Source organism: Astyanax mexicanus, chromosome 2 (genome assembly GCF_023375975.1).
Source record: "Astyanax mexicanus isolate ESR-SI-001 chromosome 2, AstMex3_surface, whole genome shotgun sequence".
Classification (NCBI taxonomy): domain Eukaryota; kingdom Metazoa; phylum Chordata; class Actinopteri; order Characiformes; family Acestrorhamphidae; genus Astyanax; species Astyanax mexicanus.
The window spans coordinates 57,693,868-57,708,566 of NC_064409.1; the positions used below are offsets into that span (position 1 = coordinate 57,693,868).

The 14,699-nt window shown below is 42.4% G+C and overlaps 1 protein-coding gene across 2 annotated transcripts; it reads right to left on the reverse strand.

Moving 5' to 3' along the window:
• Positions 1-927: 927 nt before the first annotated feature.
• Positions 928-11,681, reverse strand: LOC103025905 (circadian-associated transcriptional repressor). Of its 2 annotated transcripts, none has more exons than XM_007228258.4 (6): positions 11,525-11,681; positions 7,703-8,168; positions 6,999-7,074; positions 6,040-6,118; positions 3,535-3,664; positions 928-2,707 (listed from the first exon to the last, which is right to left on the reverse strand). In XM_007228258.4, exons 2-6 carry the CDS (start codon positions 8,126-8,128, stop codon positions 2,282-2,284), a joined length of 1,137 nt encoding a protein of 378 aa, XP_007228320.3. In that variant the 5' UTR covers positions 8,129-8,168; positions 11,525-11,681; the 3' UTR covers positions 928-2,281. The 2 variants fall into 2 exon arrangements, with proteins under 2 accessions (XP_007228320.3, XP_007228321.3); XM_007228259.3 differs by having other exon boundaries at positions 11,447-11,681.
• Positions 11,682-14,699: the final 3,018 nt, after the last annotated feature.

A 14,699-nucleotide genomic window follows, 5' to 3' on the forward strand; every position in this document is an offset into this window, starting at 1 on the left:
TTAAGATAATAGAATATGATTTACTTACAGCCCTACATGGAAGACATCAAAAGCTAGGCATTTCTCAAAATAAGGAATAGTGTCAGTAGTATTCTACAGGGAAAAAAATATGTTTCAACAGAAAGAAACAGTTCCCAAGAACTGCAGCAAGAAGTGAAACCAGGGCTCAGGCTTTCAGGCTTGATCGAGCATGGTTTGTTTCATAAGCCTGATTTTCATTTTCTACAGCCACATGGGGATGGGAAGAAAAGGCCAATTGAATGACTTGCTGTACAGAACAACATTTTCTTTTCTGTTCCCATGAGACTGTGGTTTTTGATTCTGCGGGACACACCTCCCCCCACTGACCTTCTCCTTCCCAGAAACTCAAGGGTGGTTAATCATTTGAAACCACTCCAGCACTATTTAGTATTCTCTGACAGGTAATAGATTCAGTTTTCTAAGGTCAGGTTGTGATTTAACATCATATTTCAGGTTCTGGTATTTGAGGATGTACCAGTCTCACTGGTTATTGGTTGGTTGGTTGGTTGGTTGGTTGGTTGCGTTTCTCTTGGCTTGGATTGGTTTGGTCTGTATGCTGTGGTGAGATGGCGAAGGATGACAGGAATATCTGCATAAAATCCCTTTATATCAGAATGTTGATGAAGCTTTAGAAAACAAAGAGAACAGTATGCTGTGGTCTCTTTAGTGAGACATCAAAGTGAGACTGAGAACGCAGAAGGACATGCCAGGGATACTGTAATACCTCACCTTTCACTTTATGAATTAACCAAACAAGAGCCTTGTGAATAATTCAGTTTAGACTTCAGTGTGTCATTCTTGAGGGTTCTTGTAAGAAAGCTGATTGGCTGTCTCAGACAACAGCCAATCAATGTGAAGTAGTGGATAAGGAAAAGACGATAAAAAAGTGGGCAGAGACGATGGGAATACGCCAAACAAATATAACCACATTTATTTCGAAAGTATAAAATATCACACTATAAAGGCCACTTTGCAAAGGGTAGTTGAACAACTTCAAATATTTACACAAACTTAGAATACCTTCTCCCTCTCAAGATAGATATCATCCAAGCTCTGTGGCAAACAGAAATGTCATTGTCCCACTTGACCACAGGGATCGGTTGGCAAATATTTCAATAATTTAATGTGATAACAGGAAATGGCAGGAGTTTTGAGGGTTCCTGATTGATTTGCTTTCGTTTATCCATTAGAGGTTGCAGGTATTCCAAATGGTTCTTGTTTCAATTCAAAACCAGTGTACAGGCACAGCTTGACATCAAATTAACAGGCACTGGATGCCCTCGAACTGGGAAATTCTCAGAGAAAGAAAAAGAGTTAAATAAATTTGCAGTTCACATTCTATACAATGGCACCAGTCAGGCCTCTAGAGCTCCTGGGGTTCTCTCTCACAAGCAGAGCAGCCCGTACCCGAGATCCATCCGGCACTACAGGCAAATCTGGCTCACCATCATCTTTGTAGGCCCCCTCTCTCTGTTTTGATGTTGATGTACGTTAGTTGTCGTTCGTCCTGTACACAACCGTTGACGTGGTGTCAGATTGAGGTAGAACCGTTGTACCAAAAACTTAGCTAGAATAATTTTCAACCTAAGAAGTAACAGTCACATCAACCGACTCGGCAGAGTGGATGAAAAAAAAAAAAATAATAATAGAAAAGCAAAATTCACATTCAACCCACGTATTTCAACTACAACTACAATGGCGATCACTGACACACTGGAATATCTGAAGTGTTCCCGAAAAACACATTACTCCCTCTTTTACCCTTCCCTTTCTGAACTCATGGTTGCCTTTATTCACAGATTCACCGATTCCGTGCCTCAGCCCGCCTGAGCCACCGTAGTCTATGCGCTTTCTGTCTCACCAGGGATATCCTCCTTAAAGACAGCTCAGGGGGCTCAGCATCAGAGGGCTTCCCTAACTCACACTCGCAATGCACACACTCACACTCACACTTCCACACCCACACACACAATGTAATCCAACAATAAGGATTCAACCCTCACACACAAGTTAGATGATGCGGACACACTGACACACACCAGTCGCGCGCTGATGCTCCCTCTCACTTCAGTGTGTGTGTGAAAGGCTGTGTCCCTCTAGCTGCTAAGCTGGGCCTGCTCTGCTTTGTGTGTCTCTCCTGAAGGCTGAAATGGAGGAGCGGTACACTTTGCACTGGAGTGAGTTGACTGACTGACTGACTGACTGACTGACTCCGGCGGGGACTGGCTAGGCTCTGATTATCCAGAGCCATCCCTGTGGACTAGGACCAGCCGCTGGCCACCATGCCACCCGGTCCCCCAGAGCCTTTCTGGCTAATAATGCTCTCTGTGGATTTTAGCAGTCTCTCCAGGCAGGGGGCGTTGATCTTGCCCGGAGGAGGCCGACTGGGCATCGAGTCCGTCTGAAGATGCGGCGTGTCTGTGCTAGAGGACACAGAGTTGTCCTGCGTTACGTCCTTGTTTCTGTGGGCTGTGAGAAAGTTCCGGACTGTTCCCTGGGCCTGCTCGGCTGTTGGCGAGCAGATCGGAGACGTGTGGAGCCATTTCAGGTTGGTGGCAGAGTAGGGTCCGGGGGGGGTGAGGTCACTGACCCGCATGGCCTTGGCGCCCATGTGAGGAGCACTGCTAGATGCAGGGTTAACCAGACCGGTGGACATGGGGGCTGGAGCAGAGGATGACTGTGACAACTAGAAAAAAATAAATATATAGAAAGAGAGAGAGAGAGAGAGAGAGAAAGAAGCGTTTATTTATCCATTTCAAGAACATGTGGGATGATTCCAAGCACATGTGGGATGAGTACAGTTGAGGGTACACGGTGTTCCTTAGCACTGTGTTTATTATTACTTTATGTCGGTGTACATTTGTCTTACACCCAAGTGAAAGCTATGTTTGGGAGAACTGAGCTCAGAATCAGCGCCCCACTGAATCACCATATGCACATCTTAGTCAACTATTTAAAGACGAGAATCCAGCAGGCAAAATTAGGAAGACTCGTACAGAGATAGCTCTCTGGAACGCTCTTTTGCTTTTTGCAGATATCCCTCATGACCTTTGGCTATCCATAGGGACTCTTTTCCCAAATTACCTTTGTTCTTAGGGAACATGAGAGGTGTGCGTAGTACCGTTTAACTGTAAAAATAGATTCTAATCCCTTCCTGGCTGCCCTGTTACACACTGGTCCAGTGATTAAAGAATAATGGGTATTTTAGGCTGTCCTTTGCTGTTTGCCAGTTCTCACCTTACACATGTTCAGGACAGGTTTTCGTTGGTGAGGCATGTTGGTGTTAAATTACTCATACTCATTGCTTTTGCCCAACCTTGATTTCTTAAAAATAGTGATTATCATACTAGAGACGTTTACAATAACAAAGTACACAGTGTTCCATGCATGTCATCCACCCACACCTACACCTACTAGTATAACAAATGTGGGGAACATTTCTACCCTACCAAAATTTTGCTGTCTGCATAAGATTTGTGTCAGATTTCAAGGCACAAAAAATAATTCCATTACCTTGGGTTTCTTCAGTGGGGCGGTCTCTTGCGTCAGCTCCATGGCAGTGGCTTGTTGGTGAGGTTTTATGTGAGGGAACCAGCTCTTCAGCATTTCCTCCATTTTCAGAATGATGTTGACATACCGCTCACTGCATGGCACAGGAAGGATATGATTAGCAGGAGCACCCACTCATGACGAGAATTGAAAAAGAAAAAAACATCCACGTAGCATGGGCTGAAGCGTGCTCTGCCTCAGACAAATATGTGTGGCAGGAACACACGATCTGCTCTGAGTAAGTGCGAAAGTCTAGTCTCTCTCTTGCTGACCTCACGGGATGCAAAAGAGGCACTCACCACATATAGAGCACACTGTGCTCCAGTCTAGAACACGTCCTAGGCTGATTCACACATGTTTGTGCCCACACGTGGCATGAAGCGCAACTGTTTCTCTCGCCTCTAAAAATAGGCACGTAAGCCTGCAGTGGGGCATTTGCACCCGTGCTGCACAGAAACAAAAGTAGTTCTGCTGAGGAAAAGTGACGCAGGCTTACATGCCCACGCCTACGTGCACACACACACACACATACGCTGTAGCCCGCACACACACACACACAGACATACATACACCCACAAATCGGTGTTCATTGACTTCTAATAGGCCCCAGCAGATGGTTAATGGAGATTAGTGCAAATGACATGACCAGGGTCTACCTGCTGTGTCCCCATTCTAAGCATGTGATATTAATGCGATAGATAATCAAGAACTGCTCCTCCCAGAGAAGTCACTTTTATCCCCTCTCCATCACAGTGGCCCCACTCCGAGGAGCAGCCAGCTGGCAGAATGGTACTGCCTGAGGGGCAACCTCTCTGTGCTCCCCCCTCGTGCTATGAGTGCCTGCAGGGAGCCGGCCACTCCCCTGCTTTGTGTCTATGGTGTCTGGAGCAGCTGGTGAGTGAACTGGGGCTGTTTTGGCTCAATGCCATGATCAAATGGCCTAAAAAGGCACCCCACCCAAAACTGTAGATCCACGTTTTTAGCCAGAGGCTTTGTCTCAAATGACGTTCTGACAATATACTGGACTGGCTGAAGCCAAGGTGAGACCACTAGACACTGTGGGCTGGTTTTCCAGACAGGGATTAAGCCTAGTCATGGACAATATTCTCCTCTAGAAAACTATACAGCTCTGGAAAAAAATAAAGAGGCCACTTCAGTTTCTGAATCAGTTTCTCTGATTTTGTTATTTATAGGAATATGTTTGAGTAAAATGAACATTGTTGTTTTATTCTATAAACTATGGAAATTTCTCCCAAATTCCAAATAAAAATCTTGTCATTTAGACCATTTATTTGCAGAAAATGAGAAACGGCTGAAATAACAAAAAAGATGCAGAGCTTTCAGACCTCAAATAATGCAAAGTTCAGAAATCAATATTTGATAGAATAACCCTTTTTTAATGCATCTTGGAATGTTCTCCTCCACCAGTCTTACACACTGGTTTTGGGTAACTTTATGCCTTTACTCCTGGTGCAAAAATTCAAGCAGTTCAGCTTGGTTTGATGGCTTGTGATCATCCATCTTCCTCTTGATTATATTCCAGAGGTTTTCAATTTGGTAAAATCAAAGTCTCTTATTTTTTTTCCAGAGCTGTATATTATATATATTGTGCCTAAGAACAATGTCAACGTTTTTAAACAAAGCTTAGCATAAAGGGAAGCAGAGCTGGGCTTTTGCCAAATGCTGCTTTGGATATGGATAATAAATGTATCCATTATCTACTCTGACTCGAGCTGAAATGGCGATTTGGCCATTAGCAGCAATAGACGGCTTTTCACATCCTAACAGTGACATCACCAGCCATTATGTGGTGCCACCAGCAGAGAGCTAATCAGATGTTCGGAGATCAGGACATTTTTAATGACCTGGGCATGAATTGCCCACTGTAGCGCATAGACGATAGCTGATCTAGCTGATCTAACAGGGCTGAGTGGCCCTCCTGCTGGCCCACACTGGAGGTTTAAGCTGGGGACCTACAAGCTTTATAAAGTTTGCAGCAAGACAAGACTTGCTGAGGAGACACAAACATGAAAAACCTTTAGTCCTTTAGAAAGAGGAACCCTTCAGCAGCACTCCAGAAAATCTGAGGCTCTCCATGCTGCACATGTGAATGCCCACATACACCTGTCTGTCAGCAAGAGTGTGGGTGAGTGTGACACTGGGAGGTAAATCAGACAGAATAACTATATATACACACGCACTGCCATCAGAGTGACGGCTGGACAAAATCTAGCAAGCTGTGTGTGGGAAGACTGAGGAAAAGATGGGAGTAGAGGTAGTTTAGGCAGATGCTTTAGTTTTACTGGGAATTCAAATGTGGCAATGTGGCAGACAATCTTTATTTATTATTCTTCACCAAAGCATAACATCTAATCACCTACTGTTCATTTACTCAACAAATTGTCATTTATAAAGCATGTTTAACAGCACCAGCATCATATAGCATGTATACATAAGTAAGGCTCTTACCCCATGCACGGATTCTGCAGGACCCCCATTATCCTCTGGATCCGATCCATGGCCACACTCTCCTGGAAAGTGCTGAGCCCTTTGAAAGGAAAAGACAGTTTTTTTTTTAAACATTCAACTCCGGCGCATTGTCTCTGACAGGCCAGGCTGCGTCTGTGGAGCAGATGGGTTCCTGTGAAGTGTGTGGGAGGCAGACTCTCTGTCTCTGTGACCAGGAAGTCTGGGGGTCTTGGGTTTTGACACAGATCCCACAGCCCAAGCGCTCACGAGCAGCCTGGCCCGGTACGCAGCGTGCCCGCATGCCCGCTAAGCCATGTGGAACTAAAGCCTGGCCAGTGAAATGTATCATTCAGCATCTACTGGGCTTAATACCATGTGGTAGTACGTGCTGAAGCCACGTCTGGCTCGAGCATGTTTCGCCAATCCTCTAACCACAGTTTTTACAAAGTGCCACTGTGGAAGCCAATGTACTTGTGAAACTAATTCTCAAAGCAGGCAGGCCAAACGCTGTTTTAAGTGTTTCAGTTTACTTTTGTGGGCACTGGAGAGTGAAAATAAAAAGCATTGTACACCCCGGAGACAACCGCCATTGTGAAGTTTTAATGTGTGAAGGAGAACCTGAGGGAATTTACAGAATCAGGTGTTTTCGATATCGCATGGTGCCTGTTTCTTTATGCCAACAATGTACTATTGTAATGAACTGAAATAGTGATTACAACAGGAAACTGCTCTGGTTACGTGATAGGCTTGCATCAAACAATGCACACCATGGGCATCACCATATCGAATCTCTTGAACACATATATAAATATACGCATATGTCATGCCTTGGCAAACCGCTCATAATTTGGTCCCTATTTGTCAACTGCTACCAAGGTAAGGGTTTCAGCACTGTGTCAGAAATTAATAAAGCATTACTAAAGTGGCTTCCAAAGCCCACTGAAAGAAAAGCTACTCACGTTCTCTGTATCTGCCAGAGCGGAGGCCGTTCAGGATGGAGGACAGCGGGTGAATGTAGCACTGCAACTCCACACACTGAGGAACAAAGAGAATCATTCAGCATCATTCGTATTCGATCATTACTCATTCTTCAAAAGAGAATATCTACTGTGTTGCAAATGCCCTGAGGGTGTGTTTACTGGAGATGAGTTTTTCAGAAAAAGAGTGTTTTTTCAGAATACTTTGGTTATTTTTTTCTACACAATTTTAATCAATCACAGTTGAGTGAAACTAAACATATGTGTCATAGAATGTGAAATATTAAGATGTTCAATGAGGGGAGTAGAGACGTTAAAGTCCACTCAGGATGTGAGTAATTCTGTGAGGTCTACTGAACATCCTCAAACAAAAGACATTGTACAACTGCAGAAGAAACATAAATGACATGCACACGAAGGCATGTGCAGTTCCTATAGCACTCCTATAAATGATTTATGAGTTTTGTAGGCTCTAATGACTCATTCACTTTTCACTTAGACACACATGAGGGAGGAGGGGTCTTCCTGGAAGTGGTTCCACTCTGCGTATTTCTAACATTCATTCTGTTCGGGTGAAGCAAGATCATGCAGGTGATAAGGGCCCTTCTCGGTACACTGGCACTTGCACTGTTCTGCCCATGCGTCAAGTGTGATTCAAAGCCAGCTGTGAACACGGTGTGCCTCACCTTGCATGCAAACAGCCTGTCCCTCTCGGTCCGGCAAGCTGTGAGATGTCGTTCTTTTTGCTCCGGCACCACCATCGAGCTCCACGCTCTCTTCTGTGCCTGCCTGCTTTTGCCTTTAGGGCTTTCCGAGGTGTGGCTGTAGCCAGACCTGTCCTCATTGTCTCTTGGGGGAGATAGCTCCCCATCTGCTCTGTACAAGGAACTCGTGCAGCTGGAGGGGGAGCTGCTCCTGGAGCTTCTGGCCTCCTTGTCCGTCACAGGGCTGTCCGCGCTCCTCTTGCAGGTCCGAGGGCTGTCCTCAGACACACAAGCGCTTGGCAGCACCCCCTGCGTTCTTTCGCATTTTGATTCCACCTCGCTGTCGACGTCCTCCTCGTCATCGCTGGCCAGCCAGTCAATGGAGTAGTCCGAATCTGAAGCTGACATCCTCGGCCACAGGTCCTAACCACCACTGACCATCACTGACCTGTTGGAGACAATAAGAGCTCACTGTAACATAAACACGAAAGCACCTTACGAACCTTACACAGCTAAATGTCATGTCTAATAGTGAAACACTGCCACGGTGGAGTAGGACCATTAAGAAACGACTGGTACAGAAATTTTATTTCAAAAAGCATTTGAGCTTTTTAAATAAAATTTTAAAACTATATATATATATTGACCATTTCTCCCTTTTGTCTTGAAATCAGCTATTTTTTTTTTACTACAATGTGCTTTATTTACACTTACACATTGTTATTCATCAAGCTAATTATATATTAAAAATGGTCGAAATGTAGTGTTTATAGGTAATTGTACTTCAGGATTAAATATCTGGACCAATCATAGAGATTAACAGCCAAGCAGAAGTTTGTGGTTAAAGATGCCAACCTAAGCAAGCGGTCTCCATAATGTCTTGACTCTGTAAGGCAGTGACACACAGCCCAGCCAGACAGGCCAGCATCCAGTCACAACACCTGTGTCTCCAGTTCAGACTAAGGATAAACAGTGTCCATTTAAAATATACTGCTTCTAAAACCACCTACTGGCCTTGAGAGGTGTCTGGTAGTTGAATACCACCTAATAGTCCGTCTGTCTGTCTGTCTTTAGACTGAAGAGAATAATGTGGCACACTATTAAGGTAGTACATGAATATAATACTAATTACATCTTTATTTTAGACAATGCTACAAATCTGCATGCATAATAATACAGCGATACATCTCTCCCTCATTATAAAACCTTTTTGGACTGAGTCTCGTGGCCTGTAACAAACCAGGTGGCCCAAAACACGCCCAGAGCCTCGCTCGCTTGCTTATTCAATGAGACTGGAACACTGCGCCCATGACGACCACCATGGGACACAAACAATAGCTCTCCACAACAGCCATTTTAATGGTGCGGCAGCGCTGAAGATACAGCAGATAAAAGCTGTGTGCTGAGCCTGGTTTCAGAATTAAATGTTAAAACATTTGGGGTGGATTTGCACCAAGGCTGGAATGTCTGGGTCTTGCTTTTGTAGCAAGACTGCAAATGAATCAAGACTGTGATGTCGTCTAAAGCTTTTTCTCCCCTATTTATAGTACTATTAATATTTCTTATCAGAGGGAACTTGGGATTTTGAAACAGGTACATTAAGAAATACGTTAAAGGAGATGTTGCAAGATTTCAAGATCCTGATAGCTAATGTTTCTTTGTTTAAAGCAGCACGTGGCACAGGGGAGAAAGAGAGTAAGTGTGAAGACAGCCTCCTGTTTCAGGATGAGAAAGAGAGAAGAAGGGTGTCACCATAAAATCAGCTATAGGGTTCATATAAGTTCTGTACAGCAGGTTTATGTATACAAGCATGGAAATTGATATATTATAAAGATTCTATCAGATCAGATTTGGCTTCTTTTCTTGTGTCAGAATGTGAATAAGCCAAACTCCAATAAATCCAATAAAACCAATAATTGTAAAAAGATAAAAGATAAAAGGTCTACGGACCAGTTTATTCTTTTAACTGAGTAACTGTGAAAGAAATAAACATAAAAACTACTGATATCATCATAAGCTCATAAGTCCCCACAGTTTCTCCATCAAGTAAACATTAATTTGGCTACATCCTGCTTTTATCTTATCACCTGGGAATGCTTACATCAGTTTCTCCATTAATAGCTTATTACTGTGATTTGTCTACAGATGGTGACTAGGCCCATGAACACGTTTCCTCTGGAGTAATAAAAGTGGCATTATGTAACAGCCTGCCGTAGATACAGCAGTAAACACGTCTCTGAAAGGTGACAAACTGCTGGTGATATCATGAGTCTAACTAAGCTTATCACTTTTGTAAGGCAGCCAAAACCTTTACAACAATAATCTTGTGCTAGAAAATCACTGTTAAGGGGGTGGTGAAGGACAGTGGAAAGGAGTGAAAGGGGGATGTGATGACTAAATACCACATTTCTGATTTTACATTGAGTTTCAGTCAGACAATACACCAAAACTGCAGTCTGTATCCTAATACTATCTTTTTTTTGTAAGTTTTGGGACTGCACAGGTAACCTCTAAGGTGAGCAAGGGTCTTCTGCAGTGTGTTATGTGTAAAAAAATGTCCTGAACAAAAAATGTTTCTTTAGTCTGGAAAGGTAAAGTAACCTAAATAACACTTCAAACATAAAACGCAGCAATCACTCACACTAGGGCTACACAATGTATCGTTTTAGCATTGCTTCATTATTGTAATGTGCACATACACAATAATAATCACTTCACAGGACGTTAAGGTAATATCTGAATAACTTAAAAAAAAAATAACTTTTTTGCTGCTTGGTACAATATAAAAAAATACACAAATGTATTATATTCTATGACATATTTACCACAGGCAGCTTATATTTGCTGAATGTCATTTAAAGTTGATATAATGACATATTGGATCCCTCTTTTCTGTCAAAAACTAGTGAAAAAATGTAACTTAGCTCGCAATTGTATGTACAGTTTTAGTTCCAACATTGTGTAGACTTAGTTCACACCCAACAAAACTGTCCTTAGAACACCAGCAACAGGTCAGAAAGGCAGCTTTTCCGCACTAAATAGATATATGCAGCTTTTATCATCATTATAAGATGATTAGCTTAACATTCGCTAATTAGTTCGTTAGTAAGCTGAATTATGAGGGGTGGGGCACGGCAGGAGACCACCAAATTAAAACACCAAACTCAGCCTATATATAATAAAGACATATAAAACTGAACCCCTAAATACTGAATACGAATTAAATCTTTAACTCGTTTCCAATATAGAAACACAAGAGTAACGTTATTACTTTACCTAGGTTAGCTACATGTAGCTATCTAATACTATAACCATGCCTTTGCATATTAACTAACTATCTAATCTAGCTAACAGGAATAACAATAAACGTGCCCTGTGTTTATGAGCAGGCCTCTATATCTAGTTAATTACCTTTCCTAGCTAATTTGCTAGTTAATACACCCAGACAAAAACTATTAGCTTAGACAACAACACTCATAGCTTCCTTTTGTCTTTTTTGAACGTCTCTAAACAAGCACAAACAGGTAACATTAAAGCAGTAAAAAGCAGTAAAATAAGTAAAAGCAGCCCCAGGTAAATGAACCAAAGCTTCTCCAGCAGCAGCGGCTCCAGCAGCAGTCAGGCTCCTCAGCCCACATAACGCTACACGCTCAATCTCCCGATATAACTATAAAGCATTATGTAGGCGCGCGCGCTCCGAGAATGACATTTCTAAAGTACACGTGCCTGCTGCCGAGCGTTTTTATCCCGAAAAAGCTCCGTAAACGCGTCTCCCACCGGTGTGCTGGAGAAAGGCGGCCGTACCTCCTCAGGACGAAGGGGGACTGGTGTGGCTCCCTTTGTTCCGCGGTAAATCCAGGACACTCAGGCAGCAGCAGCAGCAGCAGCAGCGGGCGCTGACGGGAGTGAGGTGCGTGTGGGCTTTGCAGCGATGCGGAGCTGCGATTGTGCGCCCCGTGTTACTTCTCCCAAGGCAACGTGTCTGAGAGGGCGGGCGCTCAGAGGCCCGGCTCTCCGATTTGCGCTCCCAGACCCGCATCTGACAAATAGAGGCCGCGTCTGAGGGCGGACACGGCGGATAGGCGCGCGGAGCTTACATATTCAAATGAGATGGAAATCGGGAAAGCACGTGGACACGCGGATCGGTTTCAGTCCAGCAGCCGGACAGTGCGTTCTTGTACGTGTGTGTGTGTGTGTGCGTGTGTGTGTGTGTGTGTGTGTGTGTGTGTGTGTGTGTGTCAGTGTCAGCGTCAGCCAGCGTCAGCTCCCCACTGCTTTGCTTTTTTTGGCTTAAAGGCATCCAGTTGAAAAAGATCTGGCTAATTCCTAATCGATACCTAATTACAATTAAACAAATAAATAAATACATAAAGAGCTGTTATATACACTTATAAAATACACACAAATTACATAGATGGTATGATAGATTGCACAGTGAGGACAATGCAAAAGAAGTTAAGTAACTAGAAACCCTTGTAGTGTTCACACATAACAGACAGCAATAAACATAAAAAGCAAGAAAACACAGACTGTATAAAAAATACTGCAGTTATTATTACCGTAAAAAATATTTAAGGACATTTAAACATAACCGGAAAAAAACATATACATAGGAATTCGTTCGTTATTCGGTTATCATCTTGTTGGCATTAAAAAAGTTGTTTCAAAAACTCAATGTTTTTATTATTATTAATGCTGATTGCTGAAAAGTATTGTTCATTATGGTTATATGTATTATTTGGTCTTTTTTAAGAAAGAAACGACAGACACCTTTCAGTATAAATGCACACATGCATAAATAATGAGCACTTTTTATATAGATTTAATTGATATGTTTTATATTCATAAATGTAAACGTATAGCAAAAGAACCAAGTAGTGTTTTGGCTTTAAAAAAGAGGAGGAACATTAAAATAAGCCAAATAAAGCAATACATTTTCCTTTTTCTTTAAACAAAAGTCTATTAAAACTGTTAAAGCGTGTATATATTTTAATATATTTGTATAGTTATGTGGCACCCTAGTGATGTTCTTTGTATTGTGTAAACTGTTATATGTATTTATATATATATATATATATATATATATATATATATATATATATATATATATATATATATGATGTTATGTACTATGTTTTGCTTTCATAAGTAAAAAAAAAAACAAGGACTGTTTTGTTTTTGCTATTACTCACCTCACTGCTCATACGATCCTCGTGCTGTGTTTACATGTTGCATATGAAGCTAGCTTAAATAACCTAGCAGTGTTTTTAGCATGTTGTTTTTTTCATTAATAAAATATAATAATTACATTATTAGGATGAAGTGAGCGGCTTGTGTGAGACAGAAATGCTGTATATATATATTCCTCGTTAATAAACATTATGACTCTATCAGTGATTATAGGGGCAAATGGGATGTTTTTTAAGGTATAAAGAAGCTGAAAATGCTAGATAACAGAACTGTAACTTTGTAACTGTGGTGAGAGCGACTTTCACGCCCCTGCGCTAATTTTATACCGACGTCGTGCCGATAGTTTCTATTTTTTTATTTTTTCTGCAGCGACTCTTTCTTACCCAGCCCACCAATTTGCTCATTTCGTAACTGCAAACAGCCTGATGTGATAATATTGACCCGGGCGCGGGCTGGCTGCGTGTGTTCTGGACACGGGGCTGCTGGTATGTGGAGCAGGGCGAATGAATGAAGGCAGGCTGAACGTGAGCCGCCGTGCCGTGTGTAGCCCAGTTCACTCCCCACACAACACGTGACCGCTTTACGCGCTCGGAGTCATGAGGCTGCCGGGAGGGTCCTCCCCCGGAAAAAGCTGCAGTCAGTCTGTAGTGCGCTGCCTGCCTGCCTACACACATACTTACACACACACACACATAGTCACACACACACACACACACACTGCCCAGCTATAGCAGCCATTATGCTAGGAGTAGGCTGAATCTCCTGAATATGAATATTAAGTTTAACTCCAGTCTTTAGGGAGGGAAGATTTCCTGTATAATAATGGTGCTCTGCTCCAAACACACACACTGTCTCCCTAATGCCAGTTTACCATCAGCTCCATAGGGATTAACGTTAGCTCTAATGCTGAGTAGACAACTAACGAATTAGCACACATCCCTCAAATGTTTAATGCAAAACTCCAAAACATTTATGTGTCCATAAAACTTTACAGGGAAAGTCCGGACTTCATGTGTTTTTTACATATTGGATGGGTTATTGTAGCTGTCCAATGAAAAACTAGTATCTCCATTTTTGTTGATTTTTTGTTGGCCAGCAAACTAAAACTGTCTATTACACTGTGCCAACATTTTTTGATGAATGGACCAATAGAAACTCTTCAAAATTACCTGAAAGAAACTAATTTTACACTGATGTATGGTGTTGTGCCAAATTCTAGCTCTCTGTCAGAATCTGACTCCCCTTTGCGTAAACACACCCCACCTCAGAATGAGTGTCATAGCTTATCCTCATTTTCCTTTTATTTCTGTTTATAAATGAGGGTTAATCTACTGTTACAGTAAATAAATGAATTCCCAGTCTAAGCGTTTGTGTTCGTACTGGTGCATGACGCTTCTGCACGCCAAAGGGAGATGGCTTTCGGCACAACACCAATTTTTTTCCTCTGGTTTGTTTAAAGTCTGCCTCAGCTTCCTGTAATTGGTCTGAAGCATGTAGAAAAGTATTTTCACACTGCAGACAAACCAGACCATGGTTCAGTACATTCAGGCTGAGACCACCTGACCTTTGGTCAGACCAAACTCTGGTCTATTGGTTTGGACTGTGGTTCGGGTCCCCTTTCACACCTGTTACTTTGGTTTGAACCCAAACTAAAAAAGCCTGAAAGTTCGGACCAAACATAGAAGGTGTAAAAGCATCCTTACATTAAATATATACAAATGATATAGTATGTACAATATGCAGCTAGTGGTTTTTAGTATATGGCTAATCAAGCAAACACACAAAGTTG

What these genes read in the sequence shown, in the direction of transcription:
- LOC103025905 (XM_007228258.4), bottom strand. Translation starts at nt 8,128, where the DNA reads ATGTCAGCTTCAGATTCGGACTACTCCATTGACTGGCTGGCCAGCGAT. An exon ending in CTCTGGCAGATACAGAGAAC is followed by an intron (nt 6,119 to 6,998) that starts GTGAGTAGCTTT and finishes TTCCTTTCAAAG; the next exon opens with GGCTCAGCACTTTCCAGGAG. An exon ending in CCCCACTGAAGAAACCCAAG is followed by an intron (nt 2,708 to 3,534) that starts GTAATGGAATTA and finishes ATTTTTTTCTAG; the next exon opens with TTGTCACAGTCATCCTCTGC.